This window comes from Myiozetetes cayanensis, unplaced genomic scaffold, assembly GCF_022539395.1.
Source record: "Myiozetetes cayanensis isolate MyiCay16 unplaced genomic scaffold, myiCay2020 scf5-8, whole genome shotgun sequence".
In the NCBI taxonomy this organism is placed as follows: Eukaryota; Metazoa; Chordata; class Aves; order Passeriformes; family Tyrannidae; genus Myiozetetes; species Myiozetetes cayanensis.
Window position 1 is genome coordinate 24,358,186 of NW_026087742.1, and position 15,504 is coordinate 24,373,689.

General features: G+C 43.7%; 1 protein-coding gene across 3 annotated transcripts in view; it reads left to right on the plus strand.

The window, feature by feature from the left end:
- Positions 1 to 7,113: 7,113 nt before the first annotated feature.
- The window catches only part of SLC22A15 (solute carrier family 22 member 15), a 39,744-nt gene continuing 31,353 nt past the window's right edge, over positions 7,114 to 15,504 (plus strand). The window contains exons 1-2 of one of the 3 annotated variants that reach the window (XM_050332929.1): positions 7,222 to 7,322; positions 9,116 to 9,225. In XM_050332929.1, the coding sequence (XP_050188886.1) occupies positions 9,214 to 9,225 (12 nt within the window). In that variant the 5' untranslated portion in view covers positions 7,222 to 7,322; positions 9,116 to 9,213. Of the gene's footprint in view, positions 7,323 to 9,031; positions 9,226 to 15,504 lie in introns of those variants that run through there. The other 2 variants (XM_050332927.1, XM_050332928.1) reach the window with 2 other exon arrangements.

Below are 15,504 nucleotides of genomic sequence, written 5' to 3' on the forward strand. Positions count from 1 at the left end.
GTAGGTGTCCAGGAACTGCAGGGCAAAGCCAGCGGTTTCTCTGGAATGCTGTGCTAGGTAAGGGGTTTGTGTCTTTTCTTTTCCCCATATATGAACTGGGATGTCTGAACAAAAGGATGAATTGAAACCTCCTATTTCCTTGGGTAATGGGAAGCACCTGAAATTCTCTTTTTCCATGGCCTAGCTGCCCAAGCTTCAAAAGTGTTCTTTGCTGCGAAACCCTGATTGTGGCACTGTCCCTTCCTGGCATTATCAAGTGAGGGTCTTTCCTTGCAGACATCTTTTGTAGGTGCTCTACAGGATTCCAAGATCACTTTAAGAAGTACAGTTCTTTGGAGAAATGAAGTCCACAAGACCTTTGCACCTTGGGAACTCCTCCAAGGTGCAAACCTGTTTGCTGGAGAAATCCCCTGCTATTACCTATAAAAAACCTCTCTGTGGCATCCTGGTTATTCACATAATGAGTATCCCCTACCTCCCATGTTTAGAGCTAAAAATACAGAATCCTGTTGCCCATAGATGCTTCCTCCTTTTTGTGCAGAAGCCTCAGGTATGTCTACACCGTTCCGTAGATCACACTTTGGATAGCCCTGAGCTAATGCCAGCCAGAACCACATAGCACAGTCTGTGACAACCCATCCGGTCAGACAAGAAGGGCTTTATGAGATTTTCTGCTCCCACAGTGCTCTTAGGTCTCCAAACTTCTGCTAATTTTGACTACAAGCACCTGTCTGGCATCTGCTGTCTTTACACCTTCATTTCTGAGGGGTTCTCCTATTGCACTCACTTTGCAAGGGCAGGACAGGAACAGAAGGCTTATTTTGCAGATCGGAGTTTCTGTTGAAGGGTAGATTGCTGCTGTGATGACCTGCAGCAGCAGTGGTTAAGAAATTTGATGGGGGGTTAGACATACCGAGCAGAATACCAGTACTGCACTACATGGCACACCTGGGGCAGGAATAGCTGCTGAAATCCAGGAGGTTGTCCTTATTATGGGCTTTTTTGCATTTTGAAGAAATTGTGAGGAAGCTATCCCTTGCCAAGTGCCCTCTCTGCCTCCAAATCCAGAGTGCTGTTGCCTTTGCCAGACAAACCACCTGTAAGTGCTTCTGCTTACTTCTGTGGGAACTTCATCAGTCTCCAGAGCAAGAGATATGGTCCAAATGAGTCTTCTGCATGCTAGTGGTAAGACAGAGAATTAACGGTATAAATGTCAAGATTATGAATGCTACTCCAGCCAAATGATGGCTGCTTGGAAAGAAAAGAGCCTACAAAGAACACATGGGTTCTCTCCAAGGCAGTGAAGCGCAACTGTTCAAGAGAACCATTTTGAGGTACAAGCATTCACCTTAATGTTGAACATTGTTATCTCTGTCTCAGTCACTGGCGAGACACCACAGTGGCCAATCCGGTATCTTAGGACTACATTGTTTTCTCTTTGTGTTTGTATGTTTAAGATTTTATTATGTTTAAGCACAAAGGTGTGCTTCAAAAACTCCTTTGCTCAGCCTGAAACCCCTGAGGGTATTTGTGGTGAAACCACAGTGTCCCAGGACAGACACTGCAGGTAATGTCTAGGTGATGGGAAACTGAGCAGGATCAGGAGTTACAGAGGGTGTTGGCCAAGAAGGGTGTTGGTCACAAATGTGCATTTTAACACATGACCAGGGGAGATATCTTGAGAGCAACTATCCTCTGCCACAGATACGTGATATGTGAGTAAGCTCAGATTTCCTGGGAACCTGAACTGGAGCTGTTTTGCAACAGACAACTGTCCATCTAGGAAGGGAGAGGGAATCAACTTCTAACGTCATTCACAGTTCAGAGCAAATTCAGAATCCCCAAGCCTCATCTAAAATTGAAAACTGCCTCCAAAGGAATTGTTTGTTGCTTTGTTTGCAAAAAGTGCAAACAGCACATCAGAGAAGCAAAAATGCCTTGGTGGATTGTTTGGCTGAACACTTAGTCAGGGTATATTGTAATGAGCCATATGCTAGCTTTGCACAGTATTATGTGGTAAGCCAGCTGCAACATGCAGCTGATTAGTCTGGTTGGAAAAATCTTCATTTTCCATAACAGGAGGCCAGCAAAGGCAAGCATTCTGTCAGATACCATCAACCCTCTGATTGCTCCTGTCATCTTGCTGTGGATTAGATGAAGTTAAGAGATCAAGGAACCTCTGCTTTATTTTCATCCTAAAGGAGGAAGCCTCTTTTAGCCCCAAGCTTGTTTAACAGTAACTGTTTTTATGAACTATAACCCTCTTATATTCTTATGGATGAGGTTTCCACCACCTCTTCCCACCGGTGCCGTTCTCACTGCCTCAGTCAGAGCTCAATTATTTGCAATTCAGCATTCAGCTCAGATGATGTGTTGGAAACCTCCTGTGAGTTAGGGAGATGGAGGTCAGGAGGGGATGGAAACCTGATGAAGTGCAAGAGAACAAGAGTGGCTGTGCAACAGGACAGCGAAATCCCATCTTTTTGACCCAAATCCCATCTCTTACTATGGCCAAAAGCTGATGCCTAGGCAGGAATATCAGAAGAGAGGGTAAGTATTTCCTCCAGGTACCAGCTTTGAACAATTTGCCTCTCAGGGACTTTCCAGAGACAGAGGTGTTTCCTCTTTGCATTAGATAAACTTTAGATGAATTTGTACTTGTCGATTCTTCACTCGAACCCACTTACCTTCTGTCATCCACAGCAGCCTGGGCTATGGAGTTTCATAGCTTACAACGTCCACTCATGAACAAGCTGAAGCTTCCTCCATCAGGAACAGATCTTCTTTAGATCTCAACTGTGCTGAATGCTGAATCCACAACTTGTGTGGCCACCCTTTGAACAGGTAGAAAGATGCTCGAAGGTGGGAGCACCAAAAGTCCTTTTACAGTCTTTTTTTTCAAACTATTATTGGTTATGTTTCTAAGGCAAAATTAACAGCCATTGTCAGAATCTACTACAAATGAATTTAACGAATCTGGAAACACAATGCCAATGAAGCAGAATGAGTTCTTAGCCCTAAGATATCTGATTTAACTACTTCTTTTTCCCTTTTTTTTTTTTTCCCCAGAATGGAACATAGCTTTGGGTTATCCCTTTGCATTCATGTGTATGTAGTGCTTTGAATGCTCTGGGTCATCATTACATACAGATAGAAAAGGGCTGAATGTATCTGAAAAAGAAGCCATGCACCTGTCTCAGTTTTGGGGTACCCAGATGAATTTGATGTGTAAGCCTCTACAGAGAAACAAACCCATGAAGCAGTAGAAGAGGGGGGTTGGGAGCACGTGGAAGAGTCTAGGGGATACCATATTTATGGCTGAGTAAGAAGCCTGAATATCTCTCATTAAAATAAAAATCCCCCACAGACAGGATTGTTAAGAGTATTCTTATTTGACATGGTTATTAATGAGGAGGAGGAGGAAGCAAATTGCTTCCTCCTAATGAACTTTACAGACAATAATGCTCTGGGAAGATCTGAGGGATCCAGCAAGGACAGATCATTGGTCAGGTGCAGTGCAGTGCTATTGTTATGTCAACAAAAGGCTGAAACCTCTAAACATTACATCTCATCCATTCCAAAGCCAGTGGCCTCACCAGACAGACACCTTCAATTGTCAGTGAAATTCAGGAAGATGAAGAAGCTCTTTTTCCTACTAAATTCACCATATGGACATTGCAGAATGTGACATGAGGTGATCTGCATGTTTGGGGCTTAGGATGATGGTTTAAGGGGTATTTTACTTCACCTAGTCAGTTCTTCATTTCCTCCCCCTATGCTCTGCCTGGCTTCCTTGCCTCATACCTCTGGTCAGTCCCCCACAGATACACTCCTACCAAGTCCCTCCTTCAGGATGACCCCGAAACACCACCCTTTCTGCCAACAATTCAGATTACACTGCAAAAAGTGAAAAGCCAAATCCCTGCTAAAATCAGGCATTTTTGGTGGTGTGACCAAAATCTCTAAGGTTTAGAATGAAGTGGGAATATGAGAGGCTCTGTCATAGTTGTGACACACAAACTACAGAACCATAAAATAGTTGAGATTGGAAGTCAGTTCTGGAGATCATCTAGTCTACCTCCTCTGCTCAAGCAGGGTCAGCTAAAGCAGGTTGTCCAGGACCATGTACAGTTGGGTGTTAAGTATCTCCACAGATGGACACTCCATAACCTGCCTAAGGCAACCTGTTCCAGTATTTGACCACCCTTACAGTAATATGTATAGATAAATAAATGCATAAAAATCATTGTATTCAGATTGAGTTTCATGGGCGTTTCTTAATTTGTTTCCATTGCCTCTTATCCTACTGGGAGGCAGCACTGAGAAGAGCCTGGGCTCTTCCTCTTCATTCCTTCCCATCAGGTATTTACACACACTGAGAAGCTCTTCACTGAGCTTTCTCTGCTTTAGGCTAGACAGTCACATCTCTCAGCCTTTCCTCACAGGACAGATGCTTCAGTCCCTTAATCATCTTCACGGTTGTCCACTGGACTCTGTTCGGGAAGCAGCAGCACAAGAGGAGATAACTCCCTAACAGCTGTTCTCCACGGGTGTAGGGCATTGTTGCACCATGTTGATGTGCCTAAATCCAACATGTACACTTCGGTACAGTCAGGACTGGGGCCTGCAGAGTCAGAGGTGTTACCTCAGCAGAGCCATGAAAGGAGCAGAGTAAGAGGATCATCTGAAAGGCAGCTCACGAGGAGGTGAATACAGCAGAGAGCTGCCAGTTCTAATTGGTGCCCTTACAGAGGGCAGAGCCTGTAGCTTGTGTGGCTGTAAGGAAGCAGGGAACTTGGGAAGAAAAACTCCCAGGCACGGGACTGGAGATCCCAAGTGAGGAGATGAGAAGTGCCTGGGCAGTGCAGGGAGCACAGCAATGCAGAAGGCAGTACCCTTCTGATAGGGAGCCAAGTACCATCTCCTTCCCAGCTCTGTTTGCCTTTGCTCAAGAGTTAAGGAGGGGCTGGGGGCTTGATTGCAAAGGCAACAGTTCTCTCTATTGCTGGGCAAGCTGCAATAAAGTTGTGGTTGCCATAGAGCGTGACTGAACTGACTGGGAGAGCGGGAAGGATACAGGGGAGATGAACACAGAGCGTCCCAAGCACCAGGACATCTCCACATCTTAGCTGAGCAATAAAATGAGACAACTGCGGTTGGGTGAACAGCAGAAAGGTCCTGACATTTCAGAAATCCTTTGCTGCTTTGCCTTTAATCAATCTCTACTAAGCCTCAAATATGAAAAGAAGTGCTTAGGGCAAAGGTGAATTTCATATTAAGAGTAAATTGCTTTGATGCTTGTCAATTTGCCAAGATTTTTACAGCAAGGAAATCGTATTATTTCCTGGCTCCTGGCATGATCCTAAAGGTCATATCTCACGACACAACTCTCTTCCTTTCTCTCCAGCTGTTGCTCATACACTAAAGGACACAAGCATAAAGATGTTGCTGCTGTTTCTTGGTACCACAAGGTAAAAAAGTCTCAATAGTCATTTGTTTCATGTTTCTGGAGTTTTGTTGTAAAGATAGAATGGAAATGGACCATGAAAAGCTCACTGCCATTTTGCATTAATATGGATATTTCACATGTATTTATCTTACTTCCATTCCCTGTGCAGCAGAGTTTGTGTTCCTTCACAAACCAGAGCCACTACTTTTAACTGTGAAATGCTACCACATGTTCACAATGAAGGCTCTCCAAATGCTTTACATAAAATACATTACAAATACAGTTTTGTAGCGACTGTTGTAATGGAGAAAGGCATGTGCTCACCAGGCATTAAATCAAGAACAGCAAGGTTTGTGTAGGTCCAGAAATGGTCTCTAATGGCACCTACACAATAGTCTTATGCCACTGTTGGCTTTTTTTTCCCCCCAACTACTAGCAGGTATGCTATGAAGTATCATTACAGAATATTCCACAGTTGTCAGCACTTCAGGGTCCTGCATGAACTGAGAGAACTTCAGCAGTGTGCACTGTGTGGGTTCAGCTTCCCAGACACAGGGCTAACACTGTTCAGAATCACAGAATCAGTTAGGTTAGAAAAGACCTTTGAGATCTTCGAGTCCAACTTATGACCAAACACCATCATGTCAACTAAACCATGGCACTGAGTGCAACGCCCAGTCTGTCCTTAAGCACCTCCAGGGACAGTGACTCCACCACCTTTCTTGACAGCCTCTTCCACTATCTGTGGAGATTCCACCTTTTCTGTGAAGAATTTCTTCCTAATGTCTAACTTAACAGGTGCAAACCCGCTGGACAGAGACTGTAGCTTCACTGTGCTCTTAGGATGAGCTCTTCACCGGACGACGAGAGCTAAGCTGCTGCACGGAGGATGCCATAAACCCCAGAACCACCTCGCCAGCGCGGACCCAGCGCAGCCTCCTCCCCCGGCCCGCAGGGCCAGCGTGAGCCTTGGTCTAACCCAAGCTCCAGGGGTAACACCTCTCTGCCCCTTCTCCGTCCAAACAGCTGGGACCAGAGATGCTGCATCTCAGGAGGCACAACATCCCCCTCCACCTGCATCCCCCTCCTCCTGCATCCCCCTCCCCAGTCCCACCCCTCCCAGTCCCATACCCCCTCCCCAGTCCTGCACCCACCTCCCCAGTCCCGCACCCACCTCCCCAGTCCCGCACCTCCCCAGTCCCGCACCCACCTCCCCAGTCCCATCCCTCCCAGTCCACATCCCCCTCCCCAGTCCCGCACCCCCTCCCCAGTCCCGCACCCTCCCCAGTCCCGCATCCACCTCCCAGTCCCGCACCCACCTCCCCAGTCCCGCATCCACCTCCCCAGTCCCGCATCCCCCTCCCCAGTCCCGCATCCCCCTCCCCAGTCCCGCACCCGCTCACAGCCCAGCCCGAGGCAGCTCCGCGCTGCCGCCCTGACACCCCTCAACTCTCTCACGCAGCCCCTCACATCCCACCGAACGCACTCCCACCCCAAATTATTTAATCCCGAGCCGTGCGCGTGCGCTACCGCCGCGCGCGCTTCCGCTTCCCCGGCGAGCGCCCGGGAAAGGAGGACAGGAGGGACGGAGGTGGCCGTATCCCGGCTGCTCTTCCCGGCGCCTGCGCACGAGCGTCCCATCGCGCCTCCTGCCCTTTCCTCCTTCTCCTCCTCCTCCTTCTCCTCCTCCTCCTCCTCCTCCTCCTGCTCCTGCTGCCCCGCGAGGGCCCGGCCGCTGCTCCCCGCCCCGCCCCGGGGATGCGCTGCCCGGTGGGCGCGGAGCGGGATGGAGGTGGAGGAGGCGTTCCCGCTGGTGGGGCAGATGGGGCCCTACCAGGTGTATCTGTGCGTCCTGCTGGCCGTGCTACTCCAGGTGAGAGCCCGCCTCGTCCCCTCCCGCCCCTGTCCCGCGGGCCCGTGGGGGCGGCAGTGCCGGGAGGGGGATGCCGTGGACAGCCGTTCTCCAAAGTGTTGGGCGGGTGTGTGTCCCTGGGGGAAGTGGGTGGATGTCCCTGCGGTGAGTGCTGCCTGGTGCGAAGGCTGGTATGGGAAAGCTTTTGCTATGGTAGTTGGTCTCCTGCTCTGGATCTATCCAGCATCAGTGTGATGTGCTCCTGGGACATGAGTGACCTCTATCCAAAGGCAGGGCGAAGTTCTGCAGAGCAAATCTGGGGCGGCTGATGCTCTCCGTGCCGCATTGCCTGAGCAGCTGTGCCTTGTGTCACTCACTGAGCCCATTAGGGATTTGGAGTTTGACAGGTGAAGGGCTGGCTGGAGTGAAGTTAAGCTGAGGTTTCCATGAGCTGGACTGGAAGAAGGCGATTTCCCAACTCTGCTAGGAATCCTATGCAACCCAAAGTTAATGGCTTAGGGTAGGGATTTCTAGGTTGCATGTGGCTTGATTGTCACTGATAAAGCGGCAGGTGGTCAGTGATACCTCTGTGTGCAGAAGGTCTCATCTAATCAGCTGGTGGGTGAGGACTGCTTATGGTGCTTTGATTTACCTTGACTTAACTCTTGGAGTGCAGGGGCAGGGTCTCTCCCTAAGGTATTTGGGATGAATGTTAGGGTTAGGGTAGTCAGGTTTGTGTTCTGTGAGATACAAAACTGGAGCTTCCTCTTTGTGCATATTCCTATGAGGGTAGGGGCGGAAGATGACAATATTATGTGTACCTTCACAGTCAGGCCTAGGACTGAAGTAAGTTTGAATCCGACAGAAGTCTCGTTCACTCCTGGTTAGCATCAAAAGCTTAATTGTTGTAAATTCAGCTAGGCTGACAAATGCTGAGTTACTGCCACTATGGAAATTTAATAGCTGCAGGAGGGAAGAGGGAAATTTAGTCTCTTCCCACCTCTGCTGGCCCATATTTTGTAGTAATCAAGAACTTCCACTCCTGAGCTGTGACACAAGATGTCTTCTCCTGGTGGCTAGGGAACTGACTGAAATACTAAGAAGCTTTATGAGATGACCATAGAAAATACAGATGCCCAGTCTTGTTGGAGGGGAACTCCGTACTAGGTTGCAAAGCTATGGTGATGAACAGCAAAAGCTTTGTAGGTTTCTGTTTCCTCCCTATTTTTTTAACTGATTTAGCTGATTAATCCTTTAAAATTAGACATTGCTTACAGCTTGTTCTGCTGGCTGATTGGCTAGAAAATTTATATGCTCACTGAAGATTAGGAATTAAGGAAGCAGTAGTTACTTTTTCTTCCAGTGCTGGTTGTGCTCTGGAAAGAACTGCAGCCATGACAAGTGCTCTGTGTTTCCAGAATTTTAAGTAGTATGGGTCAGCTGTTCTGTAATGTTTGTGTTTGTCTGTTTTGTTTTTAATGGATTAACTTGCATTTCTCACGGGAGGAGCAAACAGAAGGATCATTGCAAATCCCAGAACTAATTCAGAATAACTAAAGAGAAAAATGGCAGCAGGTCTGCAGGTCTTTTTTGTTTTTTATTTCTCGTGTTATTTTTAATTCTTGAACTTTACCAAAGAGGATCATTCTTTGACTGGTATATTTTCTTTGCTTCAGGTCATTCAGGCACAGGAGTCTGTAAGGGATTTAGATGTGAAGCTTGTTGTCTTTCAGTCCATGAATAGATTTGGACTTACACAACTGGTTACTGCTTGGGTGGTTGATTGCTTTTTGTGTTCCTTTATTGGTGCCAAGTTACATAATGTGTCACTGGGATGTGCAAGAGCAAGACTGAAGGCAGGTTCCACGAGCGATATTAGTCTTTTGTCTGGTTTATCATCAGCCTTTGGAGGATGGACCCCAAGGTAAGTAATGTCTGGTGTGTGTGATGTAGATTTAGGTAATCCTGGGCTCCTTTAGTGGACTTGATGCAGCATCTGTCATCAGAATGAGAACTCCTGGTAGTCTTTGTCACGGGCTCTGCCATGGGCTGATTGTTCCATGCTTGTTTGCCTCTCCTTTTCCATGGTCTCCCTCAGTTGGCCTATATTTTAACATTGCCCTATATTTTTGTGTTGATCTGTTGGTATAAAAAATATTTCTACATTCTTAAAGACAAGAATATCCCATGTGTGAAAAATATTTTTATCTTTGCTGTGTTAAGTCCCTTAATCTTTGATGCCTATATCCTGAGCTTAAACTCTGTGCTTTCCCTTCCTGGTAAGATTCCCAGCAGATGCTCTAACTTTACTTGTAGGCTTTTGTGCTTTTTCTTCTCTGCATGTTACTAATTTTTTTGAGTTTCATACTCTATAAGTACTTTCCCTCACTTTTTAGTGTTTTTCTTATATAAATTTCTACAGTAAACTATTTCCATAAGAGTATGTAGTCTTATTGACATGCCAGTGTATCTGGTCTCTGAATTCTAATTACAAACATGGTTTAGCTCACAGAACTTGTTTAAGGCACCAATGGGTGAGACTTTCCACATGAGTCAATTTTCATGTGGGCTTGCATGAACTGGTACTTGACCTGTGGAATGAGCTTACTGACATTCTGGCTAAAACCTCCAGGTTGCTTGTAGTCAGAAAAATGTTTTTGTGTGTTATCAGTGTAAAACTAGATTAAGTGTAAGTCTTGTGAGCTGTTTCTTTCATCTTCCCTGATTTGTATTATTCCTCTGCTACCTGCTGCTGTTATTCATTAACCTGTTGAGCTGTTACTGTATTAAGGTATGCCTGGCTTATTCACTACCAACCTAATTGGAATTTGGAAGATTTTTAGGAATGTTCTGTAGCAGTGGTTGCTAGCTTTATAATGGATTGATGACAGCTAATGTAGAGAAACATTTTTCCAAATTATATGGAATTACACAAAGACTGAACTTACCTGAAGAATGTGAAGGTAGACTAATGATATGAATTTGAGGATGGACTAGTCTTGCACTTCCAGTATATAGACTGAGGGAGAAATAAAGGGAGCTTATAACTGTTGAAAAACTTCGGACTTTATCTTGAGCTCAAAGTAATTGCTTGACACCTGTTGATTACTGGAAAGGTGCTCACAATCTTTTGAAGAAATGATATTGTGGCATTATTAAAGAATGGTCTTTTGGTGTTCATTTAGTGCGTGTGGCAATGTGAGACAAAGTCTTACACCTTGATCAAATGCTTGAGAGCGTTCAAGCATATTTAAAAATAAGTTTCTTGGTCTCTAATGATTGAACATAGGCAGTTGAAAAAGGTTTGCCGTTGCTAGTGAATCTGAGCTACAGGACTGCCCAAGTCCAAATTGAACTTGCAGAAATCTGAGAATGGAAGTGTGTTGCTACTATATCTCTATTGAAAGGCTTTTAAAAACATGTTAGAGTTTAAAAGGGAGTTCTTGTTTGCACAGCTGAAAAAGGCTTTGCCTAAAGTTGAGTAATGTGCATTGCACAGCAGTATGGAGAATTACCAAGGGTAGTTTTTCCTTCTGTTTTAGGCACTCACTGCTAACTGAAGGGAAGATGGGAAAACATTTAAGATTGTTACATCAAGTTGCTTGAATGGTAGTTCGCTTTAAGGCAAAGGCATTCTTGATGAAGTGCAGCTACAGTGAGCAGTGTTACAAACATCTCTTCACTGTTAACAATAATATCATGTATCTCTTCTGTCATTACAGTATCCCAATGCAGAAAGATGCTCCTTAATCTGCCCATCTGCACAAATGTTATGAGGGAAACTAAATCCTGAGACATGTGACTTAAGTAAGGCGGGTTCATCCTGAATATTTAGAAATAAGTCAGAAGTAGTGGTGTCTGTTTTCTGACAGGATACAGATGTGATCCTGTATGTAGCCTTGTTTAACTCTGTTTCTTGACATTTCTTATCTACATCCTCTACTTATTCTACCTCTTTTAGTGGCATGAGACGTAACTCTGTAGTTGCAATTATGGTAATGAAAGACTTTGTCAGTGAATCTTCTTTTAATACTTATGTTTGCTTGAGTATATTAAGCTGTTCTTTGAACTTGACAGAACTGATCAAAAATTAAACACCTTACTCCCAGTCCTTGGTGATGTACAGTATTAGGACTTCATTTGAATAGGAAGTGCAAAACAAGTCTGAAATTTAATGAACAGTTTAAAATTAAGGAAAGAGGGGTATTATACAAGTTGCATTCCAATTGCTAGTATAGTATGCTACAGTTGTTCCAGAGGCTTCATGATGGGTATTGTGTTTACCCAGAGTTACTTGCACCATAATGTAGACGTAGTATCTGTAGGCGCAAGTAAGCAAAGTGGCAAATATAAAAAGGATTTACAGAATTGCCGTGTAACCTTCTTTCACTTTTATTACCTCACTGTTTGGCCTTTTTCTTTATGCCTGCAGGAGAAGTAAGAGCTCTAAGTCCCTCTGATTCTCAGGGAAACAGTTGCAGAATGTGTGTCAGACGTGTGCAGCCATGTATGTGGAGGGGTGGTATCAAATATGCCGTGGATACAAACATGAAAAGTAGGGACTCCAGTGGTTTTTTTCTTGTGGAGATCTTCATATTCCCCCATATTTATGTTCATTACTCAGAACATGCTTATGATAAAGGGTGGTGTTGCTTTTCTTGTAGATGCAATGAAGACTTTTAGCGTAGTTGCGTCACTGAATATAAATCCTTGTTCTGGTATACTGTATTCCTGCTTGGGAAGAAAAATAAACTAGATGAGCATAAATAATGCAGAAGTGTATAAACTATTAATACAGAAAGATGTGCTGCTACTCATTTAGCTAAGAGTATTTCTACGTGAAAGTTGGTGGAATTTTTAAGTGAAGACTAATCCTACAATTTGCTTGAATTGGCTGAGAGGAATCTTCTATGGATTAAAAAAAAAAGAAATGGTAGTTGTTTGGTCATGTGACATTTCATTTCAACGATTTAGATGCTAACCAAGGCTCCTTGATTCTTTAGTCCCTTACTTCTTTCATATCCTTAACTGTTACTTAAGAGAAACAAACACTTATCTTTAATTATGTTACACTTACAACCTTAAAAACATGAATGCAGCTGATGCAGACATTGTGCTGTATTCTGCAGGAAACCTGAAATAACAATGCTGAATTGTGGCATGCTTCGTTAGCAGTGAGGTCCTTAACTCTCAGAGGTAATTGGAAGTCTGTATTGTAACAATTGCTTCCTTACTGATTAATTTTACATAGCTAACTTGCTAATTGTTTTTTTTTCCAAAAATAATCCTTAGTGGAAGGAAGTCATGAATACCTTATCAACTGCCTACATCTCCATCTTCCCTCAAAATTTATGTTGTCTTACATTAGTTTGATTATCTCTTATGTAGATAAGCTTTACATTTATATGCAGAAGTACGATCAGAGCAAGCTCAAGGTGTCCAAGAAAAGTGAGCTGTAACTTCAAGACCTTCCCTTCTTCAGCTGCATCTGAGCTGCTAAGCACATGCAATTGAGCTGATATTTAGGTGGTTTTAAGTGCCATTGACAATCACTACCTTCACTTGACACTGAAACCTCATTTTCGATGTGTATGTATCCGTATCAACACCTCTAGTCAGCTTTTGCAATTTAACTTAGAAGCCTGACTTCAGTTTTTGTGGAGTTCAGCCCTAGAAGGTGCCTGTTCACTGTGCTGTTGTAAAGATCTTGACAGAATTATTGCTGATGGGCAGAGCAAGAAGCAGTTCTGCCTATTTAAAAAAGAAACCCAAATGTTTTTTGAAAAAGGTGGCTACATGCTGTGTAAAGAGTGAAGCTGTCATAAGGAGCTTGCTCTGGGGCTCTTCACTCGAGCTGTGGATTAATATCTTGCCTTTTGCAAAGTCTTTTTTAACAACTGGGAGTGGAAGGTGTCTGGGAGGCACTGTGTCAAGAGTGATTGTCATCTTTATATGGAGTGTGGGTAAAATATATGGGGAGATGCTTTCAGATTTTTAATAAAAAAGTTATTATGTGGAATATTTTGTTCAATGGCATGGTATTTGGATTCAGTGGGAGCTGAAGAAGTCCCATCTTTTGCTATTCATCAAGATGTCTTTCAGCCTGGCAAACTGTTGAAAAAATCCATCCAGGCAGTCTGTCCTCTGAGCACCCTCGGGAGATGAGCCTGGGAGTTAATAGGCATAGTTTTACTGGATAGCAAAGACTATGTGTTAAACATATTTCTGTTATGACACATTATCTCCCTTCCCTTCTTCCCTGCCCATGTGTACACACGGTCTCTAACTGTTTTGTATAAATTGCTGTGTTTTTCCACTAGCAAGGCACATCAGCAAGGCTTTCCTCGCTGGCACTTCCTCCATTGTAGATGCTCTAATTTCCTTTTCTCTTGGGCGATAGAATTAGTAGGTGAGTAATTGAACTCAGAATAGTTGTTTCCAACTTGCATATGATAGTTGCTCTTTGTTTCTGACACAGATAAAGTTTTGTGCTCTCAAATGTCTTTAACTGGAGTAGTAAATATAACTGTAGTTATGCTATGTAGTTGTGCTTTGTGTGCATTGTTTGCATTAAGTAAAACCTCTGTTTGGTTTTCCCAAGAATCAGCCGAGTGTGACTGGAGTCCCTCTGGAACAGTAACATCTGTTTTCTAGGTCTTGTCTGTTTACAATATGATCTTCGACTAAGTTTACGACTTAGCCTGGTTAAACATTGTGTTTGTGTTCACCTGGTCATTTTCCTAATCCTGGTGGGTTTGGGGTGAAAGGGTGTTAAGAATTTGCCTCAGAAGGCACAATGAAACTTTTGAGATCCTCACATAAGGAAAGCGGGAGAGAGTTGTACGTACAGCTTATCAGGCTCTCTGTTTGTGATATGATGTTCAGTTATTGTTGTCTTGAAAATATATGAAGACCAGAGCTCTCTGATCTCTTTCAATCTGTAGACCCGTTACGGACTTCCCACCAAAGAGCTTAAGTCCCTATACAGTAAATTTAAGACTGCTGACAGCTTTGTGTTTTTTTATTATTTTTTCTGAGCACTTTTAAGAAGTAATTCAAGGAATTCTGAGGCCTGTAGGCTGTAAGCTATAAAATCACTGGTTTAGTGAGTTTCACCACAAAACTGGAAAAAAAAAATGTTCTTCAGTTCTGAAGCATTATGTTGCTCTGAAATAGCAGTAAACCCAACACTTTTTTTTTAATTTAAAAAACCCACAAACAGCAAAACACAAGTAGAGCTAATTGCTTACCCTCAGACAGGTACTTAAAATTAATAAATAAATAAAAATAGCTTATACAAATGTCAGCATTGTCTTTTAGTCTGGATATTTAGGCCAAAATGTCTAAAGTAATGGGTAATTTACCAAGTTAAATGCTTTAGCCAAGAATGTGCTCTTCTCATAATCGTAGCAGAACTGCCTCTGTAGGACCAAGGTGTTCACCCAGTATTCTTTGGCAGTGTCCCAAACCAGTGTGCTAAGGTGAGGACTTTAATCCCTTGTAATCCTGTCTGTGACTCAGTTGTGTTCATAGCCAACACAGGCTGGAAAGTATGGAGACAAAGAGGGACAAAGATGACATCCAGACAAAAGAATAATCATGCTTTTGGAAGAAGGACTAAATCCTGCCTGATATTTGTTAGCCCACAGTTCCTCTTTTTTTTGCCAGCCATTGCTGACTTTTTCATGTTATGCTACAGTGCCACTGAGGAGGTCCAGTCCTGGGCTGTCTTGCAGTATATTCATGAACTGGCATAGAAACTTCTGGCACTTCTTTGCTTTGTTCTCTTCTGAGTTCTTCTTTACATAAGAGGAGTGGAGTGGCACTTTTGACATGATATTGCTGAAACTGTATAGCTGGTGTTTGAGGAGTCTTGCCACTTGATTGCACATAAAAGTAGTTTAACTTTCTTGAATATTTCCATTGAAGCAGAGGTAGTATTTTATTAAGGCCTTTTAATAAATTTTTACAATTTTGGTTTGTGTTTATTGTCTTGGTTTTCTAACTTACCAGGGTGTGAGCTTCCTTTCTGTTTTGTGTTTTTAGAAGCAGAAAAGTAACACTTCCAAGTTCTTTATTCATGTTCAGAGACCTGTCAGGCCATGATGTAAGGGTGCAGTGTTTCCACGGCCCTATCAGGCAAAGTTGTGTACACAGGGGCCGGCTGCAACTTGGACTGACGTTGCAGAAAGCTTGTACAATG